Source organism: Hevea brasiliensis, chromosome 17 (assembly GCF_030052815.1).
Source record: "Hevea brasiliensis isolate MT/VB/25A 57/8 chromosome 17, ASM3005281v1, whole genome shotgun sequence".
NCBI lineage: Eukaryota > Viridiplantae > Streptophyta > Magnoliopsida > Malpighiales > Euphorbiaceae > Hevea > Hevea brasiliensis.
The window spans coordinates 22652777-22680139 of NC_079509.1; the positions used below are offsets into that span (position 1 = coordinate 22652777).

The following is a 27363-nucleotide window of genomic DNA, read 5'->3' on the forward strand; positions in this document are numbered from 1 at the left end:
CAAAACACCTGGAATATCAACTTTATTATTATTATTATTATTATTATTATTATTATTAATCCAAAATTGTTAAAAAAAAAATAGACGAAAAAGCCAAAGTCTCCTTAAAAGTTAAAAAGATCAATCCGTATCAACATCAATAGTTAACTAAACTAAACCAATTAACATGGCAGCCGCTTAATGCAATCCACACAAAGTGAAGGCCCAATAAAATATTAATAATATTAATTATAATTAAAAAGATAATTAATTTATAAATTAAATATGAAATATTAATATAATGTAAATTTAAATATTTATTCACTTTAAATTATTATATATTTAAAATTTAAATCGAGATTTATACAATAAATTTTTTTAATTTTATAAAATTCACTTTAATTAATATCTGTTAATTTATGATTTTGAATAATAAATATGATAAAGTGATGTTTTGTAAATTTATAATTTTATTTTATTTTCAAAATTTTTAATCTTAAAAAAAATTCACAATTATTTCAATTGCGTTTATAAACACTCAAAAACGTTTGAATAATATAATTGAAAATCAGATGTTTTTTATATCATTGAAAGATGAAACGATTTTTTGTGTGTGTATATATATTAGTTTTATTTATAGTTTTATTTATTTTATATAAAATATTTTTCTTTTTTATTAAAATTTTGTATTCAACAAATAAATCGATTGTAATATTACTTTTTTATTTTGATAGAAATTATTTTGTATTCGAAAGCCCGCTAGCTCGTCTAATCTGGATTTGTATCGGGTAGGCCCACAAAGGAGAGTACAACGCTCCCTCCTAAATTTTAAAGGTGCTTCATACTCAAAACTCAAATTCGAGATCACTGATTAAGGGAGAAAAGACTCATACCATTTGATCTCACCTCTTGAGGTGATTGTAATATTATAATTTGATGCAATTTATTATTGTTAATTTATTGTATCATATAAATTGAAACATTTGAAATATTATAGCATTAATTATTGTAAGATACCTAATAAAAAAATCGATGTAATGTTATTAATAATTTTCATGGTGAGAAATAGTGCCATGATTTCAAGATAAATTTAAATCACAGTTATCATTAATATGAGAGAACAATTATATTATAATATTTAAATTTAAGGAAAAAAGAATTTTATTGTACATTCTACATGGCTCTTTATGAATGAAAATTATTTTTAATTAAAAATACTTGAAATTTGACAATGATATATAAATTATATGTGTGTAATGTTAGAAATAATTTATTTAATATCAATAAATTAATATTTCTTTTTTAATTTCTTTTGATTAAAAAAATTTTATGAAATTATTTAATTTACACATATAAGATATATTGTGTATAGGATTGACTTGAAGTGAAGGTCTCTCACAAAAGAACAAAAAAATAATATAATAATAATTTTCATAAATAATAAAATAATAAAGTAAATGAGAAGTGTTGCTTTTCGTATAGAAAATAATGGCTATTTGATAGTGAATATAGAGAGTAAAAGATGGGCAAAGGACTTGTTGTAGAAAATGATATTTTTAAAACCAAATAAGACGCTCACTAAACACGTACTATATTAATAATAAATTAACAATTATTGAACAACGAAGAAGACTTTATATTTGGGTTTGATTAATCTGAGAACCAGTCAATTATTTAACAGAATTTATATTATATTGTTTTTTTTTCTACTTATATTAATATTAATTAAAAAATTAAAAATTAATTTAATTTATAAATTAAATGTCGTGTAAATTTAAATATCGATTCATTTTAAATTTTTATATATTCAAAGTTAAATGTAGATTTAGGTAATAAATTTCTCAAAAATTTTACAAAATTCACTTTATTTAATTTGTTAATATATGATTTTGAATAATTCACAATTATTTCATGTTCCTTTGTTTAAATATTTTCAAAAAATAGCAATCATAAACCATAGAATTTTATTAAAAAGTACTTTCAACTTCAAACTTAAAATTTTAAGTAACAATAAGATAATAATAAAAAGCATCATATAAAACATAGATGGATGGTCCATATTTTTATAACATTGATAGATTTTTTTATTTTATATCTCTCTTAATTAGACTTTATATAAGATTTCTTTTATTTTGAAAATTTTTTATTTTAAAAAATAAATTGATTGTGGTATTGCAATTTGATTCAATTTATTATCATTAATTTATTTTATTAAATGAATTTATTTAAACTCTTGAAATGTTATAGCATGAATTGTCGTTAAGAAGGAATCTATATAAAACTATTTAAGAAAAGTTCAGTGAATAACCTATACTATTATTATTAGTTATTTTTATTAAGAGAAATTAAGTGAATAAAATGGATATCATAATTATTTTGAAAAATACACAATACACAAGAAAATGAATAAAATGATATAAGAAATCCAAAAATTTATATAATTGACTTTAAAGTCAAAGTCTCCTTAAAAGTTAAAAAAAAAATGATAATAGAATAATCAATCCATATCAACGTTGATTAATACTTTAGCAAACTGAAATCTTCATTCATTTTAAATTTCAAATAGAGAGTTTTATCTATTCTTTTATATATATGTGTGTGTATATAACATTTTTCATAAATAGTAAAAAAATAAAGTAAAAGAGAAGTACTTCTGGCGGAAAATATGGCATTTGATAATGAATATAAAGTGGAAGAAGAGGAAGACATTTGGTACAAACGATAGCTTTAAAACCAAATAACATGCTTACTAAATATACACCACATTAATGATATAGAATTTCATTGAACAGGTCAACAATTTTGAAAATGTACTCATCATTCAATTAAAAATACATTAATTAGACACTATTTTTTCATGAGATGGTTTAATCTAATTATGAATAGCGAAGCCATGACCCTATATCTATAAAAGGCTAAAGCCTGTGTGTTATAAGATCAAAGTGAGAGATACATAACAAAAAAACAACATTAAAATGGAGGTAATTAACGAGTTTTTTTGGGCATTACTAATGATGCTGGTTTTATTATTACATGGAAGTTGGCACTCTAATGGTTGTTGGGAGCATGAGAGAAATGCTCTCTTGCAACTCAAGGCTCAACTCAATTATTCTCATGATTACTACTCCTTTTCTTCTTACTATTATCGTTATGATTACTACTCTTTTTCTCCTAACTATTATTCTGATGATGTTGAGTGCTGTAATTGGAGAAGAGTCAGGTGCAGTGCCACTACAGGGCACGTTACGCAACTCTTTCTTCATAACATAAGACATTGGGATTCCTCAAGAGATTGGCATCTAAATGCCTCCTTATTTCTTCCCTTCCAACAACTGAAGCGCCTTGATTTATCCACAAATAATATAGCTGGTTGCATTAAGAATGAAGGTCAATCAGTCTATCTCTTTCATTACTATAATCAATTACAATCCAAATTGAATGAGTATTTGGATATCCATCAAAATGCACTTCATATTATCATTTCTTTCTTTTTTTTTTATCTATTTTTTTTTCTTTATTAAATATGTTTACATCTCTTTATGCAGGTTTTGAAAGGCTATCCACGCTTGAGAATTTGGAGTTTCTTCGTTTAAGTTATAATAACTTCAGCACTAACATTTTATCATCTCTAAGTCATCTCTCATCTTTAAAATATTTATATCTATATGAAAATGAAATGAAAGGAAGAATTGATATTCAAGGTGAATATAACTATTCTTCTCTATCTTCTCACATAGCACATAGACCACACTATTATCCCTATTATTTTGCATTTAATGCTTATTATTACTCATGGGTGTAGAATTGAATAATCTAACAAATCTAAAAGTGTTGGATATATGGGGCAACGAAATTGAAGGCTTTAAATCTTTACATGGTATAAATTATTATCTCTGCAGAATATTTTATTTTGTTTTCTTAAATAAGTAAAAGAAATTAATATACATGTGTGTGTGTGTATTTTTATATGCAGGTGGTGAAAAATTACTAAATATGAGCAATCTGGAGGATCTTGATCTAAGTGACAATCACTTTGGCATTGACATTTTACCATTCCTTAAGGGGCTTTCATCTCTCAAAACTCTATGGATAGGATATAATCTATTAAAAGGACCATTCAATCTGAAAGGTTAGATTCTTTTCCCCCTTTTTTATGAAGTTATTAATTGGTTCAATTGCTCATGATTCATAATCATTTTATTATTTGAATCTTTTTGCTTAATCAGAATTGGACACTATAAGCAATCTAAAGGAGCTGGATTTGAGCGGAAATAACATTACAAAATTTGTAAGCTCAAGAGGTATTTATTACATATCAATTTAACCTTTTTCACTTTTTTTCACAATTATATGTTTACTAAGGCCACAACCCATTTTAAATGTATAAAAGTTAAAGTTACCATATTATCTTTATCATTATTCAGAGATTTTTCTTTTTAACTTATTATCTAAAAACTTTCCATGTAAGAAAGGAAATGTTAGTAAATACATATAGTAAATATTTGGGTTAATTTACTTTATATCTTTTAATATTAAAATTAAATTTAAATGTATTGTTTCAAAATATTTTGTTTAAATATAAATTTATTGATTAAATATTTAAAATAAAATTATAATTATTTATGTGTCTGAGAACTCATATTTAAATATTTATACGATACATATTGTCTTTCTAATAAAATTTTCTGAATGCATATGTCCCTGACCATAATACCTTTATTGTATATTGTTTTTTAATTATTTTTAAAAGTGGTAAATTTTGATATATTCATCAATTCAATTCCTTCTCAACCAATAATTCGTTGCAATTCCTATAGAATTTAAAATATCTAAATTTGACTGATTCTCAAAATTGATGGTCAATTCAATAGTTCGTATGAGTCAATATAAAGCTATTCTTTTATGTTAACTAAATTAATTTATATTTTAATCTTAAAATTAAATTAATAAAAATATTTTAAATAAAAATTATAATTTTAATCTAAAATAAAAATTATAATTTTAATCTAAAATAATAATTAATCTATAAATTATTTAAATTTGACTTGATGAAATTCTTTTTATATAATTCACCCAAAAAAATAAAGACCTAAATGATATTTATTCACCTTTATTCATCTCATAACCATATAATTGCCTCATTATAAGTAGAAAAGATTTTGCGATTCATCATCCTATTAGAAGACAAATATTATATAATTGGATTTGTTAAAAAAAAATTTTCTATCAGAAAAGAGTATTAGTTGAAAAAAAAGTATTTTGCAATAAAATTAAATAAAAATAATATTTCATTAGTTCTCTTCTTTGTCTCCATGCCATTTACATTAGCATATAATAACAAATATTAAAGTAATCCGAGATCGATTAGATACAAGATTGAAAGTTATAATTAGTGAATACTCTCAATTGCATGAGATGCTCTTCAACCTCATAATAAAAATTGATTACTTTCCCAAGTCACAACTGAACAAATTCATAATTAAGCACATAGTATATAAGATATTATAGAAATCGAAACATAAGATATTATAATTGCTTGTTTGTCTTATTAAATTATACAATTATTAAATATTTTTACTATATAAATTATAATTTCATTATATTTTTTAAATGGTTATAAATCATTCTAATATGATTATATTTTAATTTAGTAGCATTGTTTTCAGAATTACGAAATCTTCAATATAATTTAAATTTTTATTAAAATTAAATGAAAGTTTTTATTTAAAAAAACAGAAAAATATCTTATGCTAATAGGTCTATATTATACTTTTTCGTGCAATTATTTTATTGTCCACAATTACATCACTATATTAAAATAATATTCTCAAATCGACGAATTTTTTCATAAAATAAATATTAAATATGTTATAAAAACTATTTTATTTTTTCCTCTGTAGGAATGAAAAGCTTGAGAAATTTTAGCACACTTTATCTAAACGATATCACTATAAAAGGAAGAAGCATGCTATTAGAATCATTGGGAGCTTTGACCCATCTCAAGATCCTGCATCTAAGTTGGAGTAATTTTGAAGGGACACTATTTAATAAAGGTTAGTATCAGTAGTTAAATATGCTTATTACAAATGCAATACTTTCATGAAAAATTAAAATTTGCTACTCCTTACAAGCAGGATCTTATGTGACCAATGTGAAAGAGTTATATCTAGATGGGTCTTCTGTAGATGAAAACTTCCTCCAAAGTCTTGAAGCACTCTCTTCTCTTAAGCTTTTGTCTTTAGTTCAACTGAATTGCACCCTACCAATCCAAGGTAAATTTGTTTTCTAACTCTCTCTTTTATCGAGAAGAACAATGGTTACATTTTAACTTCGTGGAGAATACAAGAGTTTTAGCTTCACATTCAAGTCTAATATATCATTATCTTCTCCCATATATATTTGAATTTATTATTATTATTATTATTATTATTACAGGTTTGACACGTCTGAAGAATTTGGAACATTTATATTTGAATGAATCTGTTATTAACGGTAACTTTCTGCAAATAATTGGAGTGTTGTCCTCCCTCAAAACATTATCAATGTGGGGCTGTGAACTTAATAACACAATGTTCATGAACCAAGGTAAATTGGATATGATATCTTTTTATTTAAGATCTCTTTTATCTTAATTATATATTCTAACAAAATTTTTTATAAATGAATAACTTTCAGGTTTATGCGAATTAAAATATGTCCAGTCGCTAGATATTAGCTACAATCAACTCAGTGGTAGCTTGCCTTTATGTCTAGCAAATTTGACATCCCTTCAACAGTTAGATCTCTCTGAAAATCATTTTATTGGAAACATCTCTTTATCTCCCCTGAGAAGTTTAACAAGTCTCGAATATCTAGCTCTCTCAAACAATCTTTTCCAAATCCCAATCTCATTAAGTCCATTTTTCAACAATTCAAAGCTCAAGCACCTGGGTAGTAGGGGTAACGAGATATTTGTAGAAACAAATCACCAATATTTGAACCCAAGGTTTCAATTAGAGTGGCTTGATTTATCTAGTGGTGGATATTGTGAAGCATTCCCCAAATTCCTACATCATCAGCATAACCTACAATTTGTTGATCTATCACACATTCAAATGAGTGATGTGTTTCCATATTGGTTGATAAAGAACAACACAAAACTAGCAACACTTTACTTGGTCAACAATTCTCTCTCAGGGCCTCTTCAACTGCCACTCCATTCTCATATGAATTTGTCAATATTAGATATCTCAGACAATTGCTTCAATGGATCAATTCCAGTAGAGATCGGAACATATCTACCAAGATTGGTATATTTATACATGAGGGGAAATGGATTCAAGGGTAGTATTCCCAATTCATTTGGAAATATGAGCTTATTGCGAATGTTAGACTTATCCAACAATAGATTATCAGGTAGTATATCAAACCTAACCATGGGATGTGTCTCATTAGATAAACTCATACTTTCAGACAACAGTTTCACTGGAAGCATTCCAAATAGCCTTTCTAATTGTAATAACTTGAGAGAGTTAGATGTTAGTCATAATAATCTCTCTGGCAAGATCCCTATTTGGATGAGGAATATGTCTTCTCTTCAAATTTTGGATCTTTCGCAGAACTACATTTCTGGAAGTTTGCCATCCAATTTCTGCCCTCTAGGTATAATAGAAGTCCATTTGTCTAAAAACAGGCTACAAGGATTGTTAATGGATTCATTCTATAATTGCCTTTCATTGTTGGTGTTAGATCTCGGTCATAATAATTTGATAGGGCACATTCCAAATTGGATTGGCGAGATTCCATTGGGCTATGTTCTCTTGAGTTATAATCATTTTGAAGGTGAAATCCCTTTTCAGCTATGCAAGTTGGATAGCTTGCACTTGATTGATCTTTCTCATAACAATCTTTCTGGTCATATTCCTTATTGCCTAAGATCTAGAAATGATGATTGGTTAGCTCCAATATCTAGTGTACAACCTGAACAGCCTGTGGAGTTTACAACCAAGAATAATTTCTATTTTTACCAACCAAGAATCCTCCGCTATTTCTCTGGAATCGATCTCTCTTGCAACAGTTTGACAGGTGAGATTCCTCCTGAAATTGGAAATCTTAGCATGATCAAGGTGTTGAATTTGTCCCACAACAAATTGGTTGGACCAATCCCACCAACATTTTCAAACCTCAAGCAAATTGAGAGTTTGGATCTTTCTTATAACAATTTGGATGCAAAAATTCCTCAACTTACTCAGCTATATTCTCTAGCTGTATTCAGTGTAGCACACAACAACCTATCTGGAAAAACACCTGAGAGAGTTGCACAATTTGCAACATTTGAACAAAGTAGCTATGAGGGAAATCCCTTCCTTTGCGGACCACCACTGCCAAAGAGTTGCTACAACACATCTCCATCACCACCAAGAACTTCAACAGGAGAAAAAGAAGATAATGGCTTCATGGACTTGGGTGTTTTTTATGCGAGCTTTGTGGTGTCTTACATCATGGTGTTGGTAGGAATGGCAGCAATTTTATACATAAACCCATATTGGCGAGGGAGATGGTTTTACTTCATAGAGATTAGCCTCACCAATTGCTACTATTTTGTGGTGGACAATACTCCTCTTTTTTCCAAATTTAGAGTTTCACATAATTGAGGCTCTCCATGTTCATTGTTTGATGATCTATGTTTTCCAGTGTTCAATTATTTTCATTTAGTTTTTTTCCCTCTAACCAAATGATGTATTTGAATTTTCTGGCACTTTTAAATGATTTAAGCTAATTATACATTTGAAAATAATTCCTGGACATTGTTAATATTAGACGTTAAATTAGGATTTGCTTCCTCATGGAGGAGACTATTAAACAATATTCAAAACAACAAGGCCTACTAATAAATTATTAATCACCCCTTTCCAAACAGTGTTATAATAATTATTTACACCTCCTTACCATTATTTACCCTTCCCTCACTCCATCCATCCAAACAGAGCCTAAGAAATTTTGTACTTTTAGAAGATTGCCAACGACTTTTCATAAAAAAAAAAAAAAAAAAAATTCATTCTGCTAGATGATTATCAACCTAATTAGCTTAATACTAAAAATAATAAAAAAAAAACATTAATTTCCTTGATTTTTCACTATAATTCAGAACTAGCGATGCACCCACGTGAAGCTGCAAATGGAAGGATTAATAACGGAATGAAGACTAATAGAATACTCTTACTTGTTTGCAGAAAATTAATAGTTAAGTAAACCAAACCAAACATCCACACAAATTAATGCTATTCACAAATTAATACTATTTCTATTAATTAGCCAAGTGATTTCAATTGTGTAATAGATAAATAAGGGAACTGTGTTTGAGTTTGGATGCAGAATCCTTATGTTCAATCAGCAGGGCCATGTGGGTCAAGTAGCGGATCAAGAATATCAGTAGCAGCAAATGGCAGTAGTGTCCCTGGGGACTGAGACTGATGGCTCCATCTTATGTCCATCCAGTGTTAATTGTGGGTATCAAACCAACTATTGGTCTCACTAGTAGAACTGGAGTCATCCCAATCTCCCCTAGACAGGATACTTATGGGTAGGTGATATTGGTGTTAAATTTCTCTCTATCAAAAAACAAATAGTTACTTGTTTTGTAGAACATCGCAAATGCTTTTCAGTTCCACTTATTTTCCGAGATTTTTCCTGTTTCTAACTCTATATTTGATGTGTTTATAAGAATTTCTTTGAGCAAATAATTCCTCTGCTGAACTTTACATTAGAAACCTGCAGCTACACAGACTATCCATCTATAATGGAAACCTCTTTTTTTAAGCTTCGTTAAACTTTTATGCATTCAGTTTATTTTAGTTTCAGTAAGTTCTTGCTGATTTTACTTCTCTCCACAAAGAAATTCGAACTTATTCTGAGATGATGGTTGAATATTTAGTCCTTTTGGAGATGATGTAATCATGCACACAAATTAAAAATAATAATATTGATTGAAAAATTAAAATAAAACTTAATAAATTAAAATTAAATTTAAAAATATATAATAATTTACACACGCATAAATGTGAATTTAGATCTGCATGTTAAGTAAACCTTAGCACGTGTCATGTTTTTGATTATTTAAAAAGCTGTGCATTCCAAACTTTTTATTCATTTAAATAGAGCTTTTTTATAATACATTTCTAAAATTTTACAAATTCACCTTATTTAATCTGATTTTGAATTATCAATGTAATAACGATAATTATATATTTATGTTAATTTATTTGACAGTTTTTAATCTTAAAAAATTGTAATTCACAATTATTTTCATGGTCATTTTTCAAAATATTCTCGCAGAAAAAGGCAATCATAACCTGTAAAATTTAATTAAAATGTAATTATAATAGTTAAAAATTTGAAAGTCATAATATAATTATGCCTACAACGAAGGCTGCAAACAAACATTAAAAAAAAGTGAAAAAAAATAAAACAATATATCTGTGCTTCATAACATTGAAAATTGGCAATGATTTTAAATTATGTGTGTGAGTGATAGTTCATTTAATATATATCTAAACCAATATATACACTTAAAAATCTCCTAGTAATGTCTTTTTCTTTTTTAAACTTCCTTGTTAATTTCATATGTAATATTAATAATTTTATGTCTCTTATCGATAAGGTTTATCCAATAGTTACAACTGATATCTTATTGTAACAAATTATATTTGTTGTTATCTCTATCTCTATCTTTAATAGCTTATGATAACCTTACGTGTATATCTTGCACTTCCTCTGTATATCCAGTAGCTGCTATATATATACGTATAGTTGTAACCTCTAAAGGAATTCAATAAGAGTAAGAATTTTACATGGTATTAGTGCCTTGAGCTTTACAGCGTTTTGGCACCATGTCTACTGAACAACAACTCCTTTCTCAGCTGTCCTCTTCCCTTTCTGCCTCTAATTCTAGTACTGTCTCTTATCCCAATGCCTCACCTTTTCTAAATATTAAACTTAACTCCACAAATTATCTACTGTGGCAAGCACAGCTTCTTCCCTTGTTGAATAGTCACAATCTTGCATTGCATGTCTCTCCTACAGTCACTCCTCCAAACCCCAAACTTACTGATGGTTCTGACAATCCTGATTATGCTAGTTGGTTTCGATATGACCAGCTCGTCCTTAGCTGGCTATTCTCTTCCGTTACTGAGAATATACTTCCATAGATTATTGGCCTAACTACAGCTAAAGAAGCCTGGCAGAGGTTACATAGTATTTTTGGTACCAGTTCTCGCACCCAAATGCAACAAATGCGCAAGCAACTTAAACATTTACACAAAGGCGAGGATTCTATTAAGGTGTACATGAGACGTGCCAAGTCTATTTCTGACCAACTCGCTGCCTTACAATGTCCTATATCTGAAGAAGCCCTCATCAGTGATGTTGTAACGGCCCGACCCACTAGTGATATTGTCCACTCTAGGCCGAAGCCCTCACGATTTTAAAACGTGTCACTAGGGGTTACGAACTGCCAACTTATAAACCCAGCATCTCTCCCGTGTTTTGCTGATGTGGGATTTGCCTAGGGTGTTACAATCCACCCCCCTTATGGGACTCAGCGTCCTCGCTGAGGTTTGCCCCACCATCGCTCAAGGTTGCACGCGGAGCGGCTCTGATACCACAAATGTAACGGCCCGACCCACTAGTGATATTGTCCGCTCTGGGCCGAAGCCCTCACGGTTTTAAAACGCGTCACTAGGGGTTACGAACCACCAACTTATAAACCTAACATCTCTCCCGTGTTTTGTCGATATGGGATTTGCCTAGGGTGTTACAGATGTTATGGAAGGCCTTGGTTCTGAGTTTCATCCTTTCACCAGGGCAATTGAGGCTCGCAATTCGGCAATTTCCTTTGATGATTTGTTTGCTTTATTGCTTAGCGAAGAGAGCCAATTAAAGATGGAGAAACTCTCTCTTGATTCTTCTGTATTACCCATGGCTCAAGTTACTGTTGCCCCCTCTCATGGGCGAGGTTTCTCCAAGGGTCGAGGATGTAGACGTGGACGAATTAATCCTGTCTCTCCCACCACATTTCCCAATTCCACTACCATTTGCTACAACTGCAATGGTCATGGCCATCTGGCTCGTTATTGTCCCACACCTAAATCTGCACTGTCTTCTACTACACCACCATTCAACCCTCGGTCTCATTTTGTCTCCAACACATCTCATCCTACTCAAGCTTGGACTGTTGACTTAGGTGCAAACTTTCATGTCACAGCTGATGAAGGGGACATCGTTCACCCTCATTCTTATACTGGTCCAGATACCATAACTATTGGCAATGGTAGCACTTTACCCATCTCTCACTTTGGTTCTTCTGTTACTCGTATTCATGATCGCAAATTTTTTCTCAAAAATATCTTGCACTCACCACATATTGCTAGCAATTTACTTTCAGTTTCTGCTTTTATTGCTCATAATAATTGTTCTCTTGAATTTTATCCTGACAAATTTCTTGTGAAGGATATCTCCACCAAACAGGTTCTTTACCAAGGTCGGAGTGAAAATGGTCTCTACCAGTTACCTCTTCAAACTAGCTCTATGTCATCTCCGCAGGCTCATCTTGCACAATTCAGTGTCTGGCATGATCGGCTAGCCCATGCTAATGCTCGAATTGTTAATCAGATTTTATCTTCTAATAATTTGCCTGTTAATAAAACTGGTTCTGATTTGCCTTGTAATTCTTGTCACATTACTAAAAGTCATAAACTTCCTTTCTTTGAGTCACACACTCGTACTACTCAACCCTTGCAACTTATTAGTTCTGATGTCTGGGGTCCATCTCTTGAACCTTCAGTCAATGGACATCATTATTATGTGATTTTCTATGATCACTTTACTCGTTATTGCTGGATATATTTTATGAAACATAAATATGAAGTCTTAAATATATTCATTAAATTTCATCACGTTGTTTAACGATATTTTGGTTTACCATTAAAGTCATTTCAAGCTGATTGGGGGGAAGAATTTCAATCATTAACCAGTTATCTGTGGGATCATGGAATTACCCAACGTGTGTCTTGCCCTCACACCTCTGAACAAAATGGTTGTGCTCATCGCAAACACCGTCATATTGTAGAAACAGGTCATGCTCTTTTACTTTACTCAGTTGTCCCAAATAAATACTGGAATTATGCTTTTGAAACAGCTGTTTACACAATCAATAGGTTGCCTTCTGTTCCTACTGGATCAATTAACCCATATGAACTATTATTTAAACAACCCCCTAATTATAAGGAATTAAAAGTCTTTGGGTGTTTGTGTTACCCATGCTTAAAACCGTATGCTCCAAATAAATTTTCTCCTCGATCTAGTCCATGTATTTTCTTAGGGTACAGTAAATTGCATAAGGGCTACCTTTGTTTAGATTCTGTTTCATTTAAACTCTATATCTCATGACATGTTCTTTTTTATGAACAGGTGTTCCCTTATAAGAATATTCAAGAAGTTGCACTTGCAGTCCATGACAGTGCCACCACTACTTTACCGTACCCGCTACCTTTGCTACCAAACACTGTCATGCATAATTCCACCAATTCATCATGCCCATCCTCTTTGCCAAACACTACAGTTGGAATATTAGGCCCTCCTCCCAAAATAAATCCAATACAACCACATGTCTCGTCTACATTATCACCACCTCAGTCCTCATTAAATTCACCACTGACCGAACCTTCTCCTCCACCTCTAGCCATGTCATCTGTCCCAACCAGCAATGTCTCACCGTCTCCATCACGTCTTTTATCCCGCTACACCTCATCCCCACCTACTTCCATACCTGGTCTACCTCTCATTGTTGATTTCTCCTCATATCCTAAATCTGAGTCTGCTATTCCATCTGACCCTCCCTTACCTCAATCCACCAATACTCATCCTAGCAAAACGGGACACCTAAAACCCAAAGCATTTTCCGTTGCACCTCCTAACTAGGCTTTTTAAGGCCCATGGGGGCCCAATTAAACTTAATTAGGTCCATTTAAGAACTACCCATATTAAATTTAAATAAAATAAAATTTTATTTAAATTTAATTAAATTAATTTCCCAAAAAAAGATATTATTATTTTTTTTTTTCAAGATCATGCCATAGAATTAATAATTCAGCTTAATACCTTCAATTACATCTTACAGTCATATAATTTTTTCATCATCAGGTTCCCCATGGCCTCAATGCACATACTTATAATAAATCACAAAAATAAGGGTCAACAATAAGTTCTAAAAAAAATATCATTTTAAAAAAAAATGCAAATAATAATAATAAAGAAAAATTTATTATTATTAAATACAACATCATTTTACAGAAAAATGATTCACATAATAATAAAATAAATTTATTATTATTTTAAAAAAATACCATTTTACATAAAATGATACCCATAATAATAAAAACAAATTTATTATTATTATAGATATTATTATTATTAGTGATAAAAAATACTTGAAAAAAAATTATATTAAAAAAAATTATCACTAATATATAATATTTTTATTTAGAACTAATTTTAATTTATATAATTTTTTTTTAAATTGAATTTTTTTTTTTAACAGGGTCCAAAATGACCTGTCGTTTGGACTAAACGATGCATAGTTTACTCAAAACTACACGCCGTTTGGCACGAACCAGGGGAAAGCAGCAAGTAGATGTGGGCTGGGCCAGACATGCAAGCGGACTGGGCTAGGCCCACAAATGAACCGACGCGCTTCGCTGGGCCGTGCTGCATGCTAGGCTTAGCACTCGCCAAGCCCAGCTGAAGTTGCTGGGACGCATGTGCCGTGTACATGCTCGTGTCATCGTGCCGAACGGAGCGCGTGCAATACACGCGCCGTCAAGACGGCCTCCTTTGGCCACAAAAAAAATTCTGGTGGGGGTTTTCAGGTATCCTGATTATGATGGCAAGCTTATTTTTTATAAACAGAAGCTCCAATATGGTGTTTGGATACGCATACTTTTGAGACAAAACTAGGATAAAAAAAAAACCTTCATTTTCAACCTCTAACCTTATTCTACCCAAATTCAGTGAATTTTCTGTAACTTTGAGAGGCCATAACTCTCTCAATATAAGTCTAAATTACACAAATAAGGTTTCTATAGAAAGCTTGTAATATTTACTTTTCTATGAATTAAAAAAAAAACGATCACACAAAAAGTTACAATGTCTCAAAATAGGATCATCAATCATATTCGTAAAAATCCAGAATAGAGAAAAAAAATAAAATTTTAGATCTAATATATATATATATATATATATATATATATATATATATATATATATATATATATCATACTTTAACTTATTTGATATATCAAATATAACAAATAGGCTATGGAAAATAAGATTTCAAAGCTCTTATACCAATGTTGGAATATTAAAAATAAAGATCTATGTACTCATACATGCATAAAAATATAACATCACTTGTATCACATAACCGCATATATAATCACATCATAATAGACGAACTATATACATAGATTTCACAATCTAAATGTACCTTTTTTTTAGCAGTGAACCTTCAAGAACATAGAAAGAATGAATGAACAGCCACTTCCACACCCCAACCTTTTTTTTTTTTCATTATGTGCTATAATATTGAATAGCATTATAATTACACAGATATTTCAACTTTCCATTTTTTGTTGTGGAAAGAATCACTTAATACTGTAATCAAATGACCTTATTACAATTATTGTAACCTCTAGCATAATTGTAATTGATATTGATATAATACCATATAAGTAATCATTTGAAATTCCAACATACAATAAGTATTAAGTCAATGGATTAATGAGCTTATATTTAAAGTTTATCATTAGACTTGTACATATGGGCTTGGGCCTATCATAGATGAGACTTTATTCTACAACTTTCTTATTGTGTTGATGATGTAACTGACCTACGGCAAATCCTGAGTTTTGTATATATAATTGCAACAAGTCAAGTCTTCTTTGAAGAATGAATATGATATGAGTTGCGTGACAAAAATGAAGACTTAATTTGTGAAAAATTATGCCATTGGATTATGACAGCACTACCAGTAGTAGGGCTGCCAGAACCGAACAGCAAAGTTGATGAACATGAATAAAGGAAATTTCTTGGTTTGATTTGTGAGAAAGAAAAAAAAAAAAAGGGAATTCTGAGAATAAGCTTAATGTTAGATTTGTGACTCAAAAATCTTAGTGAAATTTAAAAGAGATCATTTCCTAATTAGAGTGAGAGAGATATTTTCTAATTGAATTAAATTCTTACAAAATTCAACATTCCAAACAAGGGAAATAGCATGAAGAATTATTTTTTATGTTAGTTAGAATTATTATTATAGTATTATTTTTAAATTGAATTGAATTCTTAATTAGATTAAAATTAAGAGACTATTATTATAAATAGGAATACTGTGAAAATGTTATTTGATTTTTTGATCATTGTGGAGTGGGGTTCATGCCTATTGAGTAAGGGTGGAGCTAGCTTTAGGTGAGTGGTTTTTTTTTTCCCTTAAATCTCTATATATACTATATTAAATTACTTATATGTGAGAAGAAAACTTTTAAAATATTATTCTATTTAATAAATTTAGATTCGTTGAACTATCCACCTAAATAATTGCTATTTTAATCTTGTAAAATAAATAGTAACATCTATAAAAAGTCAAAACATATTTATTAAGCTCTAAAGGACGCAACTCTCTCCTTTTGTGTTTACCTCTTCCTTTTCTAACTTTTATCTTCTCCTTCTCATATTTATAGAATAATTTTTTTCCCTCTCTCATATCTCTCTTCTTTTTTTTTTTTTTTTCTAATTAATTCAAAATAATCTAAACCTGTATAATCCAACTTGTTTGTCACCTCGAAGTTAAATTGATAAGTATTTAAAATAAAATTATAATTGAATTTAATATTATATTAAAATTTTAATTTTTATTTATAATATAAATACAAAAGTACTTTTTTAATTAATTTAGATGATCACTTGCCACGTTCAAAAGAGAAATAATTTCAGGTTTGTTTCAATGGACTTGAAGTCAAGGTCTTCTAAATAAATAAATCGTGTAATATGAGTTGAATTGGTTGTCTAACTTCAATAACAATTTTTATTTTTGTGCAATTAGCGGGGGTAAATGAGACAAACTTTGAAGGGTTTAAATTTGACCCATTGAATTTATAATCCTCTATTTGGAATATAAAATGTTATAAAAATGAAAATTAATTAATTTCTTTTTAATTAATTTTTATATTTAAAATAAAATAATTTATTGTTTTAATTTAAAAAATTTATTTAAAAAATAAAAATTAAATATAATTATATGAGAATTCATTTAAATTCTTTTATTATAAATAATTTATTTGAAACGAAACCATAAGCTTTATGTAACGATCGGGAACCAGCCACTAGAGGAATTGTCCGCTTTGGCCATAAGCCTCACAGTTTTGTCCCATAGGTGGAATGGAGAACTTCCCAGGAGGTCACCCATCCTAGGATTTCTCTCAAACGAGCACGTTTAACCCTGGAGTTCTTCCAACTCTCCAGGCCATTCCACCAAAAGGCGCCTCTAGTGATTAGTTCCCCCATCTTATATATCATTACTTTTGAGCCCAAGACCATCTCCGTGCTTTGCCGATGTGGGATTTGCCTAAGGGACCTTTCTCCCCCCCTTTCGGGACTCAGCGTCCTCGCTGAGGTTTGCCCCACCATCACCCAAGAGGACACGCGAGCGGCTCTGATACCAATTTTAACGATCGGGAACCAGCCACTAGAGGAATTGTCCGCTTTGGCCATAAGCCTCACTGTTTTGTCCCATAGGTGGAATGGAGAACTTCCCAGGAGGTCACCCATCCTAGGATTTCTCTCAAACGAGCACGTTTAACCCTGGAGTTCTTCCAACTCTCCAGGCCATTCCACCAAAAGGCGCCTCTAGTGATTAGTTCCCCCATCTTATATATCATTACTTTTGAGCCCAAGACCATCTCCGTGCTTTGCCGATGTGGGATTTGCCTAAGGGACCTTTCTCCCCCCCTTTCGGGACTCAGCGTCCTCGCTGAGGTTTGCCCCACCATCACCCAAGAGGACACGCGAGCGGCTCTGATACCAATTTTAACGATCGGGAACCAGCCACTAGAGGAATTGTCCGCTTTGGCCATAAGCCTCACTGTTTTGTCCCATAGGTGGAATGGAGAACTTCCCAGGAGGTCACCCATCCTAGGATTTCTCTCAAACGAGCACGTTTAACCCTGGAGTTCTTCCAACTCTCCAGGCCATTCCACCAAAAGGCGCCTCTAGTGATTAGTTCCCCCATCTTATATATCATTACTTTTGAGCCCAAGACCATCTCCGTGCTTTGTCGATGTGGGATTTGCCTAAGGGACCTTTCTCCCCCCCTTTCGGGACTCAGCGTCCTCACTGAGGTTTGCCCCACCATCGCTCAAGAGGACACGCGAGCGGCTCTGATACCAATTGTAACGATCGGGAACCAGCCACTAGAGGAATTGTCCGCTTTGGCCATAAGCCTCACGGTTTTGTCCCATAGGTGGAATGGAGAACTTCCGTGAGGTCACCCATCCTAGGATTTCTCTCAAACGAGCACGTTTAACCCCCGGAGTTCTTCCAACTCTCCGTGCCATTCCACCAAAAGGCGCCTCTAGTGATTAGTTCCCCCATCTTATATATCATTACTTTTGAGCCCAAGACCATCTCCGTGCTTTGCCGATATGGGATTTGCCTAAGGGACCTTTCTCCCCCCCTTTCGGGACTCAGCGTCCTCGCTGAGGTTTGCCCCACCATCGCCCAAGAGGACACGCGAGCGGCTCTGATACCAATTGTAACGATCGGGAACCAGCCACTAGAGGAATTGTCCGCTTTGGCCATAAGCCTCACGGTTTTGTCCCATAGGTGGAATGGAGAACTTCCCAGGAGGTCACCCATCCTAGGATTTCTCTCAAACGAGCACGTTTAACCCTGGAGTTCTTCCAACTCTCCAGGCCATTCCACCAAAAGGCGCCTCTAGTGATTAGTTCCCCCATCTTATATATCATTACTTTTGAGCCCAAGACCATCTCCGTGCTTTGCCGATGTGGGATTTGCCTAAAGGTCACTTATGGGACTCAGCGTCCTCGCTGAGGTTTGCCCCACCATCGTTCAAGGTTGCACGCGGAGCGGCTCTGATACCACAAATGTAACGGCCCGGCCCACTAGTGATATTGTCCGCTCTGGGCCGAAGCCCGCACGGTTTTACAACGCGTCAATAGGGGTTACGAACTATCAACTTATGAACCCAGCATGTCTCCCGTGTTTTGTCGATGTGGGATTTGCCTAGGGTGTTACAAAAACTCATTAAATTTGATACATCTCTCAACTTCGTGAACTCTCTACCATATAATGGCCAACCAACTAATCATATATATAGGTAACTAAAACCTAATCTTTTTAGGACTCTAATTATTAAAATTTTTAAATTCTACTAAATTTCTTATTTTATCTAATCTCCCAATTCTAATTTAACTTGTAATATAACAATCCAAAACTAATTCATTTGGATTTGATTCATCTTAACATATGTTTTGCTACAAAATTAAATAGATAAATTTTAAATTCAAATTAATTATTTTGAAGCGATTTGAAAGAATCTGCAATCCATAAATTATTCTGAATTTTGACTCAAAATTTTCCTTTTTGTATGGCAATCAAATGGTAAACTCAAATTCAAAGTAAATCTGTAATCCATAAATTCACTCGCAATTCAAAATAACTATACTTGACAAAAATTAAAAAAAAAAAAAAACTTAAAATGATTTGAATCCAAAATAACTCAAATTTTCATGATCTAATCCGTTTGTTACCTTCAAATTTGTTTCAATTCACTTGAAGTCAAGGTCTTTTAAACAAACAAATCGTATAATGTGGGTTGAGTTGGTCGTCTAACTTCAATAATAATTTACATAGAAATTAAAAAAAAAATGTTAAATTTGGAAGAGATTTTTTCTTTGTAGTTTGTTTACACGCTTTGACAATGTCCAACAAAAAGTCTTGTAATTTGTGAAAGATCATAATATCATTTGATCATGAAAGTAGAAGGAAAGAAAATTACAGCTAAGATTATGATGGTTTCATTAATAAATATTAATTTTAGAAATGTTTATAATATATATACAAAATTTAATTTTTATTTAATTGACCTGAAAGCAATGTCTTTTGATGATAATGTTTTTTTTATGTATTGATGATAATTTTATGCAATATTATATTGTTATATATGAATCTTATCTCAATTCAGGAAGTTCTCATATGTAATTTTATAAAAAAAAAGTAAAAAAAAAAAAAGAATTAAGATATTTTTATTAAGAGAGATTTAGTGAATAATATGTATTATTTCTTTTTTAATTCCTTTTGATTTAAAAAATCTATATAAAATTATTTAATTTACACATAGAAGATATATCGTGAATGGATTGACTTGAATCAAGAGCTCTCTTAAAAGAACAAAAAACAATATAATAATAGTTTTCATAAATAATAAAATAATGAAGTAAAAGAAAAGTGTCGCTTCTTGTAGAAAATAATGGCATGCGATGGTGAACACAGAGTGAAAAATACGCAAAAGACTTAATATTTGAGTGTGATTGATATGAGAACTGAGTAATTATTTAATTGAATTTATACTATATTATTATTTTTGGTATATCAAAATATTCTTCTTATTTATTTTATTTAATAGATTAATTTATTTAGAATTTGTGGTGGATCTCCTAATAATATTTTAATATTTATTTTAATGATCCAACCTGAATTTTTTCTTTGGAAGAGCAATAGACCTTATCATTGCACTTAACACTTATTAATTATATAACATTGTTATTGTTTTGTATTATTTAACAATATGAATAAATATTTTCTATTAATTTTTTAATTATAAATAGATTTATTATGAATTTTAATAATCTTAAATTAATAGATCTTATCATTGCACTTAACACTTATTGGTTATATAACATTGTTATTGTTATGTATTATTTAACAATATGACTAAATATTTTGAATTAATCTTTTAATTATAAATAGACTTATTATGAATTTTAATAATCTTAAATTTTCCCAATTCTTAATGCAAGTTCGGTTCCAAAATCAATCATAATAATAATGGATTCTATATCATAATTATTTTGGAATATATACAAAAAAATTAATCAAATGATATAAGAAAACTAAAAAAAAAATTATATGATTGACTTAAATTTTAAAAGCCATTAAACCAAGGTCTCTAAAAGTAAAAAGCATGGATAATGGAATGATCAATCCATGTCAATAATAATACTTAAGTAAACTAAACCAAAAAAATATTATATATTAATATTAACTAAAAAATTAAAAAGAAATTTAATTTATAAATTATTGTTAATCTATGGAATAATGCTCGATTTGCTGTCTATATTTTTAAATTTTTTTTATTTTTATTTCATTTTATAATATAATTTTTAAATATAAAAAATAAATATTAAATTATAATATTAAAATAAAAAATAAATAAGCCACACAACACATGACAAAACTACTAGAGCATATTATTGTGAGGTCCACTAAACCTTCCTCTAAAAAAAAAAAAAAATTACTTCACTTTCATTAGTGATGTTTTGATAAGCAATTGCTCCTCACGGCTTACACTATATTTGATTGAAAACTTTAAAGGTAAGTTATAAATTTTTAAAATAATAACAATATAAGTATTTTATTTGAGAGTAAGAAAGTTACACTATGTTTAATAATGATTTATGATAATCTTATATCGTATAATTTTTAATTCATTTTAAAAAAATAATAATAAATCACGTTACACTGAATTTAAATATTATAAATTTTTTGAAAATTTCAAAATTTTCAAAACTATCATAATTTTAATTCACTGAATTGATGAGTTAAATAGATTGTTAAGATTTTCACTATAATATTATTTCCTAGATCCTAATTATTCTTTATATTGGATTTTATTTTTATATATATTATTATTTATCAATAATAGTGTGTAAAATGTATCATCCAATATTGTTAAAAAATAGAGGAGAAAAAATTTATATCATAATTATTTTAAAAAATACACTATACACGAGAAAATGAGTCAAACCATAAATTTAAAAATTTATAGTTCACTTAAAAGCCAAAATCCCCTTAAAAATTAAAAGGATCAATAATGGAATGACTAACTAAATTGAACCAATCAACACGGCAGCTGTTTAATGCAATATATGCAAAGTGAAGGTCCAATAAAATATTAATAATAGTAATTAAAAAATTGGAAAGAAATTTAATTTATAAATTAAATATAAAATAATAATATAAATTTAAATATTTATTCACTTTACATATTTTATATTTAAAATTCAAATTGAGATTTAAATAATAAATTTCTCAAATTTTACAAAATTCACTTTAGTTAGTCTGTTAATTTATAATTTTGAATAATCAATCTAATAAAATTAATGTTTTATAAATTTATAATTTAGTTTCATTTCCAAATTTCTTTTAAACTTAAAAAAAAATTGTTCACAATTATTTCAATTACCTTTACAAACACAAAAAAAAATGTTAAAATAATATAATAGAAAATCAAAGCGCCCATAGATTTCAATTGAAAGGTGAAACGATTTTGTAGATTTTTTTTTCTTAATATCTGAAAGTATTATTTTTTATATAAAATATTTTTGTTATTAATTTTTTATTTTTTAACATATAAATCCCTTGTAATATTATAATTTGATGCAAATATATATATGATAATCTCTTAAAAATCTCTCACTAATATCTCCATATATCTCCACATATGTCTTTCTATTTCTTTTTTTATACATTGATGATAATCTTATGCAATATTGTTATATATGAATCTTATCTCAATTCAGGAAGTTCTCATATTTAATTTTATAAAAAAAAAATAAAAAATATAGTGAATAATATGTATTATTTCTTTTTTGATTTCTTTTCGCAAAAAAAAAAAAATCAATATGAACTTATTTAATTTACACACAGAAGATATATTGTGTATAGATTGACTTGAATCAAGGTCTCTCATAAAAGAACAAACAACAATATAATAATAGTTTTCATAAATAATAAAATAAAAGAAAAGTGTTGCTTTTAATAGAAAATAATAGCATGTGATAGTGAATATAGAGAGTGAATGATGGGCAAAGGACTGTAGTAAAAAATTATACTTTTAAAACCAAATCACACGCTCTCACTAAATATACAATACATAAATGATAGCTACATTTCATTGAATAAGTTAATAATATATCAATGATAGATACATTTTGTAAATGAAATGATCATTGAAGAAGAATTAATATTTGGGTTTGATTGATCGGAGAATTGAGTAATTATTTAACAGAATTTATATTATATTGTCATTATTTTTTTATATATATTGTGATATTCTTTATGTTTATTTTACATATCATAAATTAATTTTTTTGGGGTTTATGGCTACTTGTTCAATAATATCTTTTCCAATGATTGAATTTAAATTCTCCTCTTAAAATAACAATAAATTTTACCATTACACTAAATACTTATTGATTTATATTACATTGTTATCTTATATATATTATTCAACAATATAATTATTCCCACCTCTTAATACTGGTTTGATTCCAAAATCATTCATAATAATATTGGATTCTATATCATAATTATTTTAGAAAACACACTATATATATATATATATATATATATATATATATATATATATATATATATATATATATATATATATATATATATAATTAATCAAATGATATGAGAAAAGTAAAAATTTACATGATTGACTTAAATTTTAAAAGCCATTAAACTAAACCATATCAATAATAATAATTAAGTAAACTAAACCAAACAGCACGCAAAATCAAAGTCCAACAAAATATTATTAATATTAATTAAAAAGTTAAAAAGAAATTTAATTGATAAATTAAATATAATGTAAATTTAAATATCTATTCATTTCAAATTTTTATATATTCAATTAAATGCACACTCACATAATAAATTTCTCAAATTTTATAAAATTCACTTTATGTAATCATTTAATTTATAATTTTGAATAATCAATCTAATAAAATGATTTTTTATAAACTTATAATTTAGTTTCTTTCAAAACTTTTAAAATTAAAAAATTATAATTCACAATTATTTCATATTCCTTTGTGTAAAAAATTTTCACAAAAAGCAATCATAAATTATAGAATTTTGTTAAAAAGTACTATTAGCTTCAAACTTAAAATTTTAGGTCACAATTATTATAGTTATGCATTAAAAAAAAAAGTTAAAATAATGATAAGAAGCTTCATAGAACGCAAAGCATAGATGGATGGTCCATATTTTAATAATATTGAAAGGTGAAGTTATTTCTTTAGTTTTCTCTATTTTGTAGATTTTTTAATTTTTTTTTAATTTTTATCTCTCTTAATTAATTAAACTTTGTATAAGAGTTTTTTTTTTATTTTTAATTTCTTTTTAAATAAATCGATTGTGGTATTGCAATTTGATAAAATTTATTATCTTTAATTTATTTTATTAAATGAATTTAAACTCTTGAAATGTTATCGCATGAATTGTTGTCGAGAAAGAATCTATATAAAATTATTTACGAAAAATTTAATGAATAACCTATATTATTATTATTAGAGGTATTTTTACTAAGAGAAATTTAGTGAATAAAATGAATATCATAATTGTTTTGTCATATAAGAAAATTTCAACTACTAAAATCTTATCTCATAAAAAGATTATATAAAATTTTTTTTACTACATCTTTTAAGAATTTTAAAATTCCCAATTTTATAATTTCAGGACTTATAAAATTCTGCTAGTTATATTATGTATCTCTAAAAAATAATCTTTTTTAATCAAATTCTGATTAAATTAAAAAAATATGAATTATTTTTTTTTATAAAATTATATTAATGTATATTTAAATAAATTATTTATAATATTTATTTAATAATATTTCATTTATTTAAAATCTAAGAATTTTTAATAATGATATATATATGTGTCCACTGAACTTAATAAAAAAGCTAAAATATTGCCACGTGACATATTTTTTTTCCTATTTTATTTATCATTTTATTGGCATATGTCAATTAAGTTAAAAAATAATAGAAAATAATCTATTAATCAATTTATTTAAAAATTTTAAAATTAAATACATAGTTTTTTTTTTCAAATACGACATTATACTGTTTGCTATTATAAAAAATTATATATTAACACTTGATATAAAATTATATTTAATTTAAAATTTATCATTAAAATATTTTGTAGAATGATTTTGAAAATATAAGATATAAAAATATATATTAAACGATATTATTAAAATAAAATATTAAATAATCTGTGCAGTAAAATGACTTTGTAGCAGCACAGTAGTTGTTTAATGCATTTCAAAAAGTCAAGGTCCAATAAAAATATTAATTATATTAATTGAAATTTTAAAATAAAATTTAATGAATAAATTCAAATATGAAATATTAAAATAATATAAATTCAATTATTATCATTTTAAATTTTTATATATTTAAAATTCAAATAAAGTTTCGTATAATAAATATCTCAAATTTTTACAAAATTCACTTTATTTAATATGTTCATTTACGATTTTAAATAATCAATCTAATAAAATGATGTTTTATAAATTTATAATTTAATTTCACTTTCAAAATTTTTGTAATCTTAACAAAATTCACAATTATAATATAATAATTAAATTTAAGAAAAATTGAATTTTATTGTACATGTTATATATGGCTTTTTATGAATGAAAATTATTTTTACTTAAAAATACTTGAAATATATATATATATATATATATATATATATATATATTCTTAATATTGTATTATATATATGCATGCCTCTTAATAACTTAAAGACCTAAAAATCTCCCACTAATATCTCCACCTCCAAAAAAAAAAAGCATTATAATAGCAGTTATCATACAAAAAATAAAATAAAAGAGACGTGTCACTTCTTGCAGAAAATAATTTCTGTGATAGTAAATATTGAGAATGGAAGACGAAAAAGACTTGTTTAAGAAAATTAATCCAATGGTCTTTTGAAAATTAAAAGATCGATAATAGAATGAATGATCAATCCACATCAATAATAATGCTTAAAGTAAACTGAATCAAAGAGCACGGCATCATATTTAAGACAATATATCAAAATCAAGGCCTAACAAAATATTAATAATATTAATTAAAAAAATTAATTTATAAATTAAATATAAAATATTAATGTAATGTAATTTTAAATAGTATTATCTTAAATTTTTATATATTCAAAATTCTGATGAGATTTATATAATAAATTTCTCAAATTTTATGACATTCGCTTTATTTAATCTGTTAATTTATGATTTTGAATAATCAATCTAATAAAATAATATTTTATAAACTTATAATTTAGTTTCTTTCAAAACTTTTAAACTTAAAAAACCATCATTCACAATTATTTCATATTCCTTTGTTTAAAATATTTTCACAAAATTACATAAACTATAGAATTTTGTTAAAAATTACTTTTAGTGTCAAACTTAAAATTTTAAGTCACAATTTTATATAGAGTTATGCATACAACAAACACATAAAAAAAATTAAAATAATAATAAAAAGCATCATAGAACCCATAGATGCATGGTTGATATTTTTATAACATTGAAAGGTGAATCGATTTCTTTAGTTTTCTCTATTTTGTAATTTTTTTATATATTTTATTTTATTTTATATCTCTCTTAATTATGAAAATTTTATAATATAATTTTAAAATATAAAAACAAATATTAAATTAAAATTTTAAAACAAAAAAAAAGTCACAAAACACATGGAATATCAACTTTATTATTATTATTATTATTATTATTATTATTATTATTATTAATCCAAAATTGTTAAAAAAAAATAGACGAAAAAAATCTATATCATAATTATTTTTAAAAAATACACTATATATAAGAAAATGAATCAAATGATAAATGTAAAAATTTATATAGTTGACTTAAAAAGCCAACGTCTCCTTAAAAGTTAAAAAGATCAATCCGTATCAACATTAATAGTTAACTAAACTAAACCAATTAAAATGGCAGCCGCTTAATGAAATCCACACAAAGTGAAGGCCCAATAAAATATTAATAATATTAATTATAATTAAAAAGAAAATTAATTTATAAATTAAATATGAAATAGTAATATAATGTAAATTTAAATATCTATTCACTTTAAATTATTATATATTTAAAATTTAAATCGAGATTTATACAATAAATTTTTTTAATTTTATAAAATTCACTTTAATTAATATCTGTTAATTTCTGATTTTGAATAA

The 27363-nt window shown here is 27.8% G+C and overlaps 1 protein-coding gene across 1 annotated transcript; it reads left to right on the forward strand.

The window, feature by feature from the left end:
* The first annotated feature begins 2954 nt into the window (after nucleotides 1-2954).
* Nucleotides 2955-8699, forward strand: LOC110659526 (cuscuta receptor 1). The gene is made up of 9 exons (XM_058138980.1): nucleotides 2955-3366; nucleotides 3525-3680; nucleotides 3782-3856; nucleotides 3953-4108; nucleotides 4206-4280; nucleotides 5880-6032; nucleotides 6114-6251; nucleotides 6415-6564; nucleotides 6655-8699. The coding sequence occupies exons 1-9, from the start codon at nucleotides 2955-2957 to the stop codon at nucleotides 8610-8612; spliced, it is 3273 nt and encodes a 1090-aa protein (XP_057994963.1). The 3' UTR covers nucleotides 8613-8699.
* Nucleotides 8700-27363: the final 18664 nt, after the last annotated feature.

What these genes read in the sequence shown, in the direction of transcription:
- LOC110659526 (XM_058138980.1), top strand. Translation starts at nt 2,955, where the DNA reads ATGGAGGTAATTAACGAGTTTTTTTGGGCATTACTAATGATGCTGGTT. An exon ending in AGGGACACTATTTAATAAAG is followed by an intron (nt 6,033 to 6,113) that starts GTTAGTATCAGT and finishes CCTTACAAGCAG; the next exon opens with GATCTTATGTGACCAATGTG. An exon ending in CACAATGTTCATGAACCAAG is followed by an intron (nt 6,565 to 6,654) that starts GTAAATTGGATA and finishes AATAACTTTCAG; the next exon opens with GTTTATGCGAATTAAAATAT.